The sequence below is a fragment of the Barbus barbus genome (genome assembly GCF_936440315.1).
Source record: "Barbus barbus genome assembly, chromosome: 23".
Taxonomy (NCBI): Eukaryota; Metazoa; Chordata; class Actinopteri; order Cypriniformes; family Cyprinidae; genus Barbus; species Barbus barbus.
Window position 1 is genome coordinate 20,331,005 of NC_136751.1, and position 12,970 is coordinate 20,343,974.

Sequence of the window (12,970 nt, forward strand, 5' to 3'; positions counted from 1 at the left end):
ATATATATGTATATGTGTATATATGTGTATATATGTGTGTGTGTACAGAATAAACTATAAATAAATATATATATATATATATATATATATTGTGGCGGGAGGAGCCAACGACAGACACAGTGGGCGTGGCGTCAAGCCTCGGAGAGGTTTTTATTAAACAAAATATTTAAAATAAAGTGTCCAAAGGGGGAAAAGTGTCCAAAATAAACAGGGATCTGGTGTCCTCGTTGTGCTGCGGGGCTCGTGAAGGAGGGCAGTGTTCAGGAGGGAAGGGTCCAGGTAAGGGGCGGAGTCCGGCGGCCGCACGCGCTCCCGTCTGGAGGTCCCGGGGCGCGGGTGACGGTGGCTTCTGTGGCGGCTTCGTCCAACTCCTTCATCCCCGGGTGCTCGACGGGATTCCACGGCCCGGCGTCCTTGCCCGACGGCCGTATCGCGGGTGCAGTGTCGGCCGGACTGCGGGTCCGGCCGCTCGCGTCTCTGGCGGCGGCAGGTAGTTCCCTCTACGCTCCCTTTCCTGGACCCACGAGGACACCAGCGTGCATGCACGGGGAAGAGACCGGTCTCCCGAGGAGAGGCGCGCTCGGAGTTTAAACGGCGGCGGTGATGAGGCTCTATTCACGTCAGGTGCGCCTCATCACACGCCGCCAGCCCTGGCTGTTTCAGCGCCCCTCCTCTCTCTCACACACCCACTCCCGTCGGGAGCCTGGTGAAGGGCGGCGAATAAGGGACGGGGTGGTGATGATGGACAGGGGGGAGGCAGCCGACTCGTCACAATATATATATATATATATTAGGGTACGAACTCGGAAGGACGCGAGAACACAGAACGCACACTTATGAGAACTGAGATGTACTGCGTTCTTGCTTAACTGACCGCATAGTCTCAGCATAAGAAACGGCCAATGAACAATAAATATTACAAAATGTCATAACTTATTAAAACATTTCATACTATTATAGATATTACTTTCATATAATTGTATTGTTTTATTTTACAGCGTTATATGTTTTACTGTTAAGATTCATTTTAATATGCCAATAAAAATGCAGACTTTCTCCGGGTCTTATAACTTTATTAAAATTAACCAAAACAAAACGATAAATGTTTACTTTCAACTTGAAGAGCCGTTAAGTATTTGTGAGAGCGACTTTAAAGCTTACAGGCTTCCGTACACCGGCCACCCACAGCGTTTTCTGGGATTTCTAACGGCTCGATTCTCTCAAGTCTGCACTCGATGCATCCTCAGTTTCAAGAACATATCCGGGCACTTTCATGCATCCTCTGTACTTGCGTTCTTGAGAATTGGAACTGAACTTCGACGGTTAATGATGACGTAGAACGAGAACACAAGGACGCAAGATCGCTGAAGAACGCATATTGAGAAACAGCCAAAAACAAACCACAGTGAACATGGACAAAGAAGCTGATGAGACCGCTTTGGTTGGCCCTGTGGATGGGAAATGTAAAAATCCATATAAAAAAACTTACTTCTCATTGTTCACAGGTCAAATATTTATATGCGATTAAAATGCGATTAATTTCGATTAATTAATTACAAAGCCTCTAATTAATTAGATTAATTTTTTTAATCGAGTCCCGGCCCTAATATATATATATATATATATATATATATATATATATATATATATATATATATATATATATATATATATATATATATATATATACACACACATTACACGCACACACATACACTACCAGTCAAAAGTTTTTGAACAGTAAAATTGTTTGTTTTTTCATTCTCTTCTGCTCACCACGCCTGCATTTATTTGATCAAAAATACAGCAAAAGCAGTAATTTGGTGAAATATTTTTACTATTTAAAATAACTGCTTTCTATTTGATTTGATTCATTTTTAATCAAGAAAATTAGTAAATATATTTACCTAACATTTTAGTTTTACTTTTCAGATTTTTTTTCTGTTCCATTATTGTCATTGAATCTCATTATATTCCCATTCTTATTTTAATAGTAAGTTTACTGTATTACGGCTAAAAATACTACTACCACTAATTATAATAAAAAAATAAAAATAAAAACTGGAATAATCTGGAATAAAAAGTTAAAAGAAACACTGCAATACAATGTTTTTATATAAAAACTGCATAAATTAAAGGCAGTACAATATGTACTAACATGATGTGTACAATGAATACTGCTAGGTTGCTAAATTCAGTTAAAATGTTATATTATTATATATCATTATTTTGTTTTTTTTATGTTACATTGAAAGTAGATTAGGAAAATGTAGGATTGTCAAAATGCAAAAAAAAATCTTAATAGTTTTCTTTATGCAAAATATAATTTATTATTTGTGTCTCTTGATTTTGGGGAGAAAAATGATCCGGACATGTGTCTTGAGATTCACCCAGTAAGGAGATGTGTATGCAGGTGTGTGTTCAAAGATTGCAGCGAGAAAGGAAAGGGAATGCGATTAATCTTCACCACACTGTTCATGTTGTACAATTATCTTAATTACAAAGGTCCACCACCCATGGTGGAAAGGTCAGCACACACTACTCTCCTACATTACACAAAGCTACAGCAATTAAAGCGAATCAAAGCTCTAATGAAGAAAAATGACCCACAGAAGCTCCCGTCTTGGACAGAGCTGAGTGACAGAGACAGACTGAGCCCTCATGCTCTGTGAAACAATGAGCCTGACCATGTGGACAACAAAACCCCCTCATTATTTCTGCCTATATTAGTTGTACAGGTGACAGTGGCTCCGTGGTTTAGGGTTAAACGCTAGTACCTGGAAGAATGTTTCAGACCTCAAGTGGCCACAGATTGTAACATTACTGAAATGGTTTCAGACCTATTAAATGAAGAGCTAAAGTATATTTCTATACACTGCCATTCAAAACTTTGTGGTCAGTAAGATTTTCTTATGCTTATCAAGGCTGCACTTATTTGATCGAAAATACAGTAAAAAGAGTAATATTGTGAAATATTATTTGAATTTAAAATAACAGTTTTCTATTTTAATGTTTAAATTTTTTATTTATTCCTGTGATGAAAAGATGAATTTGAAGTCTTCTGTAACATTAACTACTGTCACTTTAGATCAGTTTAATGCCTCCTTGCTGAATAAAAGCATATGTGACTCTGGACCACAAAACCATATGGGTCAATTTTTTTGAAATGGAGATTTATACATCATTTGAAAACTGAATAAAAAATAAGCTTTCCATTCATGTATGGTTTGTTAGGATAGGACAATATTTGGATGAGATACAGCTATTTGAAAATCTGGAATCTGAGGGTGCAAAAAAAATCTAAATATTGAGAAAATTGCCTTTAAAGTTGTCCAAATGAAGTCCTTAGCCATGCATATTAATAACAAAAAATTAAGTTTTGATATATTTACAGTAGGAAATTTTCAAAATATCTTTATTTAATATCCTGATGATTTGTGGAGTAAAAGAAAAAAAGATAATTGTGACCCATACAAAGTATTGTTGGCTATTGCTACAAATATACCTGTGCCACTTATGACTGGTTTTGTGGTCCAGGGTCACATGTAGTAATTTATTACTATTTATTAAAAAAAATACTGACCCAAAACTTTTAAATTGTACATGAGATTTTATTTTACTGAATAACAAGACAAAGATATTGATGTTTCTAAATGTTATGTACTATGTGAACTGCTTTGTACAATATTTTTCTAACTATAGTTGCCTGTATGTTTGCTAAGTCCTTCAATGTAATAATTTATATTTGTATTCATATTTTCCTTTTATTAAGTGTCTAATCTCTAATTTGTTGTTTCTTGCTTTCCCACTTTATCTTTCCTTCCAAAACTGTTGTCCTTCCTGTTTTGTTCCTGTCCTTTGCCCCGTGACAGTTTGCCCTCCTGGTTTCTACGGGCACCGCTGCAGCCAGTCATGCCCACAGTGTGTGCACAGCACAGGGCCATGTCACCACGTCACGGGTCACTGTGAGTGCCTGGCTGGGTTCTTCGGCTCACTTTGCAACCAAGGCAAGTAGCCCTCGTTCCTCTTCCTGTTTCTCTCTCTATTTTTCTCTCCTTCTCACCCACAGACCTCAACACAGATCCTTGGAGGCTAGTTGTGCTTGGAGAGAGGTACGAGAGAAGTATGGTCACATCACTGTCCAACTACCTTTACTATAATTACAGTATTTTTCAATTGGAAGCAAACTATGACTGAATCAATACACTAAGGCATCCATTTCTCATGATAATGTGCCAGAAATACGCCGTTTCTGCAAAACTGTTGACACATTCTTGTTGCTAACACACGATTTGCAGTTCTGGTGGACTTTTTTGTTTTTTGCACAACTCTCAGGGGCCAATGTGAAAATGTTTCGGGCCAGCTGATGGAAATGTTGCTGTCAATAATTATAATGCCTTGACAACTTTTTTGGGTATTGAACAGTGTTGTTGCAAATTCTGCTGGTTTAAACTTGTCACCAATGTAACATTGTCTAACTGGCTGACATAGATTAACACAAGTTTTGTCGAGTTTCAAAACTTAGTTACAAGTTTTGTCACAAGTTACAAACTAGTTATTGTTTTGCAGCAACAGTGCGTTAATGAATTATAGTATATAATTGTAGTATTATTTTTGTGAATTTCTAAACTTAAAAGATTATATTTATCGTTTTGTAATTATCAGTATCATTAAAAGAACATTTACTGGTAAATTTAAAATGTCTATAAAAATACAATGCGTATAATAAAATCATTTATTATCATTTTTGTGGTGGGGCCAGTGAAAAATTTGGCAGAGAAAATCTAGCTGAAGATTTTTTCCTCACATTTAAAAAATGCATGATTCAGACCCATATAAGCAGGTGACTCTTCTGGAAGCAATTCACACAAACTGTAATGACATCAAAGGTCTTTCTTTCTAGTTGCTACTTCCCTTGCTGATGAACCAGAGCGAACCAGAATCGATTGTTATGTAGATGAAATTATGCGGCTGGATTGTGCACTCTTTAGGAAGCATAAATGCATAGACACTGTTGACATGCATTTTGATTGGTATGTAATGACGATATTGCAGTTCTGTTGGAGATTATATACATAAATGATGCACATAAATAGCAGTTTACCCCTCTCAACCTACCTGTCACTGAAATGAGCTGTACTCGACCCGCGTGGCGTGTTATGCCATTCTGTGTGTGTGCTCTGCCATTGGCAACATGCCCATCCGCAGAACGCCACGCTGACTCTGCGGCTCCGCCGTACTGAAAATAATTGGCATTATCACTGACACTCTGACAAATAACCTTCAGAGGAAATCTGAATATTGCTGAGCTCATTCTTCTGAGTGAGACAAACACTGAAGAGTCAGGTCGATATCACTGCTTTCCATTTTTGTTGAGCTCTTGTAGAAAATCAGAGACCGCGTAGAGACAATAATTTGTTAATTTCCACTAATATACTTCATGCTTCAAGATTTACGTCTAGGAGGTCTATAATGCCTGGAGAGAGCTATCCGTTAACATTCCCATTCAGCTGTGCTGCTTATGGATAACCCCCTCCCTGAGAAGTGCGCAGTTTGAAATCTGCCATCTCTGGCTGATGGGAAAATATCTACTGTAATATAATGACATATCTGCATATATGTTGCTTGAAAAACAAATTTATTTCATCAGAAAGCATGGCAACTTTCGAATGGCTGTCAATGGAGAAAGATGCAATGGAAATGTCATTGTTATGACTTTCTACCAGTAGGGTTTGACCAGAATAAACCCTGCATAGACTTTTTTTTTAAGGGATCATTTCTCTACTGTAATTTTCACTTTTTAAAAGTTTTTCAAATGAAGCTCCTCACTGTCCGAAGAGAGCGATATTGACTGTTATATACAAGTATACATAGTTACGGGATTCTGATTGAAGTTTCAGGTCAATTAAGCGGATTTTCAACTCAAACTAATAAACCCTAACACTCACTTCCCACTCCACAGCACCCAACTGAAACGTCCCATTGAAATATAGATAGACCGTCACATAATAATTAACCAGTCTTTTCATGAATTAAGGAAAGGCAGTATGAATATATAGAATTCACTTTCATTGCTTTCAGAGCCGTCTTGTCAATAAATATTTAATATGTTAAAGCAAAAGAAGGAAAAGGTTTTCGAGAAAAGGCTTGTTTTAATTTGTCCAGATCATAATTACTGGAAGAAAGGCAGGCCTCGGGGGGGATCGTGGCTAGCCCACATACCTACCTTTTTGTAGTTTGGTCTGTGCCGGTGTCCTCCAATGTCTTGAGCCCACGTTCACCCGTCTCAGAACGAGCTAATGAACTTCAGCTAGTCACAGTTGGAATGAAACGGAGCTCGTGACATGAGGGGGCCACTAACTAACAAGAGGAAGCTTTGAGTTAGTTGAAAGAGTTTCCACAAAATGAGAAGAGTGTGGAAATGTAATTATTAAAAGTCAGTGGCACAAAGATTTAGCTTCAGCTTCACCTCAGTGGACGAACTGTCTGATTACAACATCTGACTCTGTTATGTGGCCGTATTTAAACTCTCATGAGAAGCTGGAGATAAATAGATGTTGTCTTCCACAAGGGACGCATCCCATTGTATGTACCTTGCTGTGAACTCACCGAAACTAGAGGATAGAGAGGGGTGAAAAACATGATGGGCTTTAAACTAAACCAAAACTTTCTAATTGAGGCAAGTGTCAGAGTGTGGTGAAATATTCATTTTATTAAAAATGTACACAAGCTCTATTTTTAATTTCGTAGTACATCAGTCGACCCTATTCTTGACGGTGCCGAGCAAAGCTGGCAAAGATGGATAATTGGACAGTGTGACAGAAGCACGTGTTTGAAGGGTGATTCAGCTTTGAAGTGCACGCAGACATGACTTACAATCACTCCCGCACGTGTCACTCTGGTTTATCATCAGTTACTACTCATGCAGAATTATTATAGAACTTATAATAACGCATTATAATCTTTGAAAAGTTTTAAAGGTGAATTGCAAGATGTTACAGTAAAGTTTACTTGAGACACTATAATTACCTTAACCTAAATATCATTCATGTGGTATGTCACTGAATTAACATTTCAAAAGTTTGAGGTCAATAAGTTTTATTTTTTATTAATACTTCAATAAAGATGCATTAAATTGATCAAAAGTGACAGCAAAGACATTTATAATGTTACATAAGATTTTCTATAAATCTCTGTTTTTCCACAATTCCACAAAAATATTAAGTATCCCAAACATTTTTAACATTGATCATATTAAGAAATCTTTCTTAAACACTAAATCAGTAAATTATGGGACACTAAAAACTGGAGCAATGACTGCTGAAAATTCAGCTTTGCCATCACAGGAATAAGTGGAAAAAAAAAAAATAAAAAAAAATAAAAAAAAAAAATATATATATATATATATATATAATTTTGAAATACATTAAAATAAAAAACAGTTCTTTTAAATTGTGATAATATTTCATAATATTACGGTTTTGTACTGGATTTTTAATCAAATAAATGCAGCCTTGGTGAATGTAAGAGCATTTTGTTTTTTTCAAAAGAATGGTTGACAGGGGTGGGGCTGTATTAGAGTTCGGGAAATAATCATTATTATTTTTCATCATTTCAATCTTAAATTGTTTAGTGCCTCTGCTGCCACACTTCACCTTCATTTCATTTCATTGAAAGCAAAAGCTATTTCAGAAGGATATGTAATTTGAATGCAAATATTTAACTCAAAAACACAATAACATTATTGTGAACTAAGATCAGTGTTCGGAGGAGCAAAATCATTGTTAGCGTCCTCCAGATATGCTGTGATTACCATTGAATGACTCACGGGTTTAAGTATTGTCTGTGTTATGTCTGTTTTTATCCCGTCAGTGTGTCCCAGTGGCAAATACGGGAAAGCCTGTGCTGAGATCTGCGTGTGCACTAACAATGGCACCTGCAACCCCATTGACGGCTCTTGCCAATGTTTCCCAGGCTGGACTGGAGACGACTGTTCACAGAGTACGAAGCAATTTGTTCTTCTCTTTGTTTGCATTTTCAGTTTCACCTTCATTTATTGTGTTTTTACCTACTGCTCTTTTCCATCCATTTTCATCCATTTGTCTTTCATGGACGTCTCATGTCATAGTGCCACGTAAATCATGACCACGTCCGTTTTTCTTTGCCAAATACCCCACAAGACCAACAATTTCTTCAATAAATTACTTGATAGCACACTCTCAATAATTTACACAGCGCAAGAGAGTGGAAATATGAAATAGAGACGAGAGCAACAATGTCCCGGAGAATTTATCGCTCGCCCTCGCGCCCCCCTCCCCTCTCACGCTGTTAATCTAACACTGTTTGCTGTAAGTTAAGGGGTGAGGACTGGCTGAGGGACTTCAATTATTAATTCCAAACAGTGACAATTTCAGCTTATACTGTAGCTATGGCCCTCATTTCGATGTGATTTCCTCTTTATTTTGGCTCTATCACATTTTATTTGCAAAACATGCTAATTTTACATCAAATGCATAATTTTGTATACATGTTATATCAATTAGGGGCCTGTAAATGTGCGTTTGGACGCGTGTTTTACACATATGTGTTAGTCTTCATTTGACATGTCTCTGGCTCCTCAGTTTGTCCCATAGGCCAGTGGGGCCCTGACTGCTTGAACTCATGTAACTGTCACAACGGAGCCCAATGTAGTGCCTACGACGGAGAGTGCAGGTGCAGCCTGGGCTGGACCGGCCTCTACTGCACGCAGCGTGAGTCTCTCTCACACACAAGTACACACACATTCACAGTTATTAAATGTACAAACAAGCCAGCATTATACACATGCAAACACTCTCACTCCCGCAGACGTAATGGACATAAAGTGACACAGTGACATCTGTTGGCAGTATTTCAGAACTGCACCAGGGAGTTATGATATCTCATGATGTTATGATGCCACTGAGTGGTCCTTAATAATAAATGCACGTTTTTTCACGTCAGTCATTTAACTCATTATATGACCTTGCTCAAGGCTGAAATCAAAAACCATCAACATCACGCCTAAAAAAACAGAATCCATCTTTCATTCATTACGTCAATCATTTCTTGATCCCTCCTCTGCTGCCACTCTGTTTGAAACTTTTTTTATGACGGCAGTGATATAAACTCTTTCTTGAGGAGTGATGAAATCAGTTTGTGTTTTGCTGCAATGTTTGCTCCAGTAGGCTTGTTATCTTTAGTGGCCAGACTGTCTTTGCGTGTTTGTGTGTTTATGTACTGTACGTGTGTTTGTCTACGAATTGCTATTAGTGTACGAGGCCGTCGTGAAAGGGGAAACACTGTCATGCTAATATAATTCAATTAAGTACATGTTCTAATAACAAATTTTGGTCATTTGTGGAATTCGAATGTCGAGGCTTCTCTTTCACTCTGGATTCCTGTTGCTAGCACCATCAGCGTACACCAACTGTGTGTTGTAGGTTAATGTGATGTAGCAGGATATCTCTTTCCTTCAGGCTGTCCCTCAGGGTTTTATGGGCGAGACTGTGCAGAGGTGTGCCGCTGTCAAAATGGAGCTGACTGTGATCATATCACTGGCCAGTGTGCCTGTCGGACTGGCTTTATTGGGACCAACTGTGAACAGAGTGAGTGTTGTAGCCTCTTTAAGAGTGTGTGTGTTCTTGTGTTAGGGGGTTGTGAGAATGTCAATTCGAAAGAGACGTTTAGCAGCCCTGATGATGATGGTGGTGATTGATGATCTGTGTGTGTGTGACTGTGCTCCTCATCCACCATCCCAGGCAGTCGATCACAACATGTGTCTGAGTGTTTGTTTTACATGCTGTTGGCTCGGGGTGTTTGGCTAATTGTGTTGGTGTATGTGTTTTTATACAGAGTGTCCTCCCGGGACATTTGGCTATGGCTGTCAGCAGCTGTGTGAATGTATGAACAACGCCACCTGCGACTATGTGACCGGAACGTGCTACTGCAGCCCGGGATACAAAGGAATCCGCTGTGACCAGGGTAACGCTTGCTTTGTTTGTTTGTTTTTTTTCATCTGGGGTGGAAAAAAAAAAACATGGAAAAATCCCATAGGTTTATACTGAATGAAAGAACCTGATGTTTTATAGTTGGGCACCTTAGTAACCACATAGCAAGGCGCTAGCAACCACCTACAACACTGTAACATCCACATAGCAACACACTAACAAACACTCAGACCCTTAGCAACTACAAAGCAACACATTAACAACCATACAGTCCCTTAGCAACCAAATCACAGCACAGTAACAACCACTCAGATCCTAAGCAACTACAAAGCAGCACACTAACAACCAGTCAGACCCTTAGCAACTACATAGCAACACATTATCAACTACTCAGAAACTGCATAGTCACCCAGACCACTACATGATGCGCCACTCAAGTTTTCCTCACAAAGTATCAAAACCTTGATTATTGTAGTTTTTGTGGTGTCTGTTCTTCTCATACAAGAGATTAGCATGCATATGAATTCTATTGTACCTGTGCTTTTGGGAATAAAGTACCTGATCTTTAATGGTATTCTGTGTCCCAGCGGCTCTAGTGATGGAGGAGCTGAACCCCTACACTAAGATCAGTCCTTCTCTGGGTTCAGAGCGACAGTCCACAGGCGCTGTGATGGGCATCATCTTCCTGCTGCTGATCATCATGGCTATGCTCAGCTTGTTTGTTTGGTTCAGGCAGAGACAGAGAGACAAAGGCCAGGAAATGCCCAGCGTCTCGTACACCCCAGCCCTGCGTGTCACCAACACTGACTACTCCCTCTCTGGTGAGAACTTCCTTTGAGACTAATCATCAAATATTGAATAAGCTTCTATGAACAACTTCAGATGCTCCATGAATGTTTTTTACAAGTATGACTTATATAATTCATATTTTTGAAAGGTGTGTAGTTGCATTTGCCTGTTCAGTAACTGGAAGTAAAAGCAACAGTTTCAGCACTGTATTATGTTTATCACAGTGCTACCACACTTTTTATATGCTGATAACTAGGGCTGGGCGATATGGCCAAAAAATATCACACTATTTTTTTTTTTTCATATCAGTCGATATCGATAATTATCGCATTTCGAATATTTATTTCTGTCAAGTTTAACAGCAGATTTTTTTCTCCTAAGTGAAAATTGAAGAAACCAGACTGTTAATTATGATTTTAAACTACTCTTTATGGTCAGTACTTGACAAACACTTCATGTTTTTTAATTCTTTACACTTTTCCAGTTATTTTTTCTTAACAAAATAAATGTCTTATAAGAAAAATTACTTTCTTAGTTTCTGCATGTTCTAATGAGTGATACTTTTTCAAATCATAAAACGGGTTTGTTTTGCCAGGCGTTGATGACATTATGTCTTCAGCACAGTTTGCCGTGCAGGCTGCAAGATTAATAATAACCATTAATAATCAATAAATCAATCAATAATAATAACAACTTTTTTTGTCTCATAGAAATGCACATTTGACAGTAGCTTGAGTTGACTGTAGTAGTAGCTTGAAATAGGATGCAGATGTAAATTTATGTTCATTATCAAAAACATCTGTAAAAATGGTAACACCTTGATTTTTATAGTGTTGTATGGTGTAATTATTCTGACTGTCTAAGGTTTATTCAAATTAACCATTGTTCTTCCATATTATCATACATTTAGATCATGATAAAACCACACATATAACACCTCAATACCATGGTAAAAATGTAACTTTATGGTTTCTAGGTATTTATATGAAAAACAGTAGTCTAAATACATTTAGTATAAATGCACAAACACTATATATCCCACATTTCTGCCACAAAACCATGGTGCAGTTAGTGTTACTACAGTAAATCCATGGTAAATTATGGCGATTTTTAGATTCAAAAGACTTCAGACTGTCTTGTTGGGCACAGTGTTTCTGCTGTTTGTCAGCGCTGTTTCATCTGGCTGTTTGATTTGTGTTCCTTGCTGAATTCAGGCGCTTCACACTGGGTCTCACAGCACTGTTTAGTGCTCACGTGACTCATCAGCGAGTAAACGTGTGTGCTCTAGTAAGCTTGCGCTGCCGTTTGAACTTTGTGCTGAGTGAATAAATGGCCCATGTGGCACGCATCAAATGAGTAGCACTATTTCATTATGCTTTTGGAGCATAAACATTATATCGAACATTTAACAAACTCTTGTTATTGTTTTATCTGGGAAAATTATATCACGATGATTATCGTTATCGATTTATCGCCCAGCCCTACTAAAATAGTGTATATTTGTTCATTTTTATGCTGGCTGCATGGGCTATTTTTGATGATGTGGCTATAAATGGCTTGACCAATTCCATTAAGTATCACAAATTTCAATCCATCAAACTGCCCTCTTCTACTCTGTTATTGCAGGAACAGAATGCCATGCATTATCAGACAGGAGTTTAGTAAACTTTTACACTGTAGTATGTAGAATTTGTGAATACTTTTGCCTTGCTTTCTTCCTTAGAAACATCTCAGAGCAGCAGCGGTGGCCAGTGCTTCTCCAATCCCAGCTACCACACTGTGGCACAGTGCAACATCTCGTCCTCCATCACAAACAACCTGGATGGCACTCTCACTCTTAAGGTGAGGACAGAGACACATTTGCATGACAGCAGAAGTTTCCATTCTTGAGGTCGCAACTCCATGAAGGTTCAACAGATAAGCATAATTTTTCATGGCCATAGCAGCTGCTCGTGCTTAGAGTATTACATAAAAAACATGCTACAACATGGCTCCTTTTTTTTAAAGAAATTATTATTATTTTTTTTACAAAGATGCATTTAAAGGGTTACCTTACCCAAAAATGAAAATTAGCCTGTGTTTTACTTACCCTCGAGGCATCCTAGGTGTATATGAATTTCTTCTTTCAGATGAATCCAATCGGAATTATATTAAAAATAATCCTGGCTCTTCTAAACTCTATCATTGCAGTGGGTGGGTGTTTCTGTTCTACA

The 12,970-nt window shown here is 38.1% G+C and overlaps 1 protein-coding gene across 1 annotated transcript in view; it reads left to right on the forward strand.

Annotated features, from left to right (window-relative positions):
• Nucleotides 1-12,970, forward strand: part of LOC306842729 (multiple epidermal growth factor-like domains protein 11) — a gene marked incomplete at its 5' end in the record, with an annotated part of 93,082 nt that overhangs the window by 70,672 nt on the left and 9,440 nt on the right. The window contains 7 exons of the mRNA XM_079373762.1: nucleotides 3,873-4,007; nucleotides 7,873-8,001; nucleotides 8,622-8,750; nucleotides 9,498-9,626; nucleotides 9,874-10,002; nucleotides 10,556-10,789; nucleotides 12,481-12,599. Of these exons, the coding sequence (XP_079229888.1) occupies nucleotides 3,873-4,007; nucleotides 7,873-8,001; nucleotides 8,622-8,750; nucleotides 9,498-9,626; nucleotides 9,874-10,002; nucleotides 10,556-10,789; nucleotides 12,481-12,599 (1,004 nt within the window). The remainder of the gene's footprint in view (nucleotides 1-3,872; nucleotides 4,008-7,872; nucleotides 8,002-8,621; nucleotides 8,751-9,497; nucleotides 9,627-9,873; nucleotides 10,003-10,555; nucleotides 10,790-12,480; nucleotides 12,600-12,970) is intronic.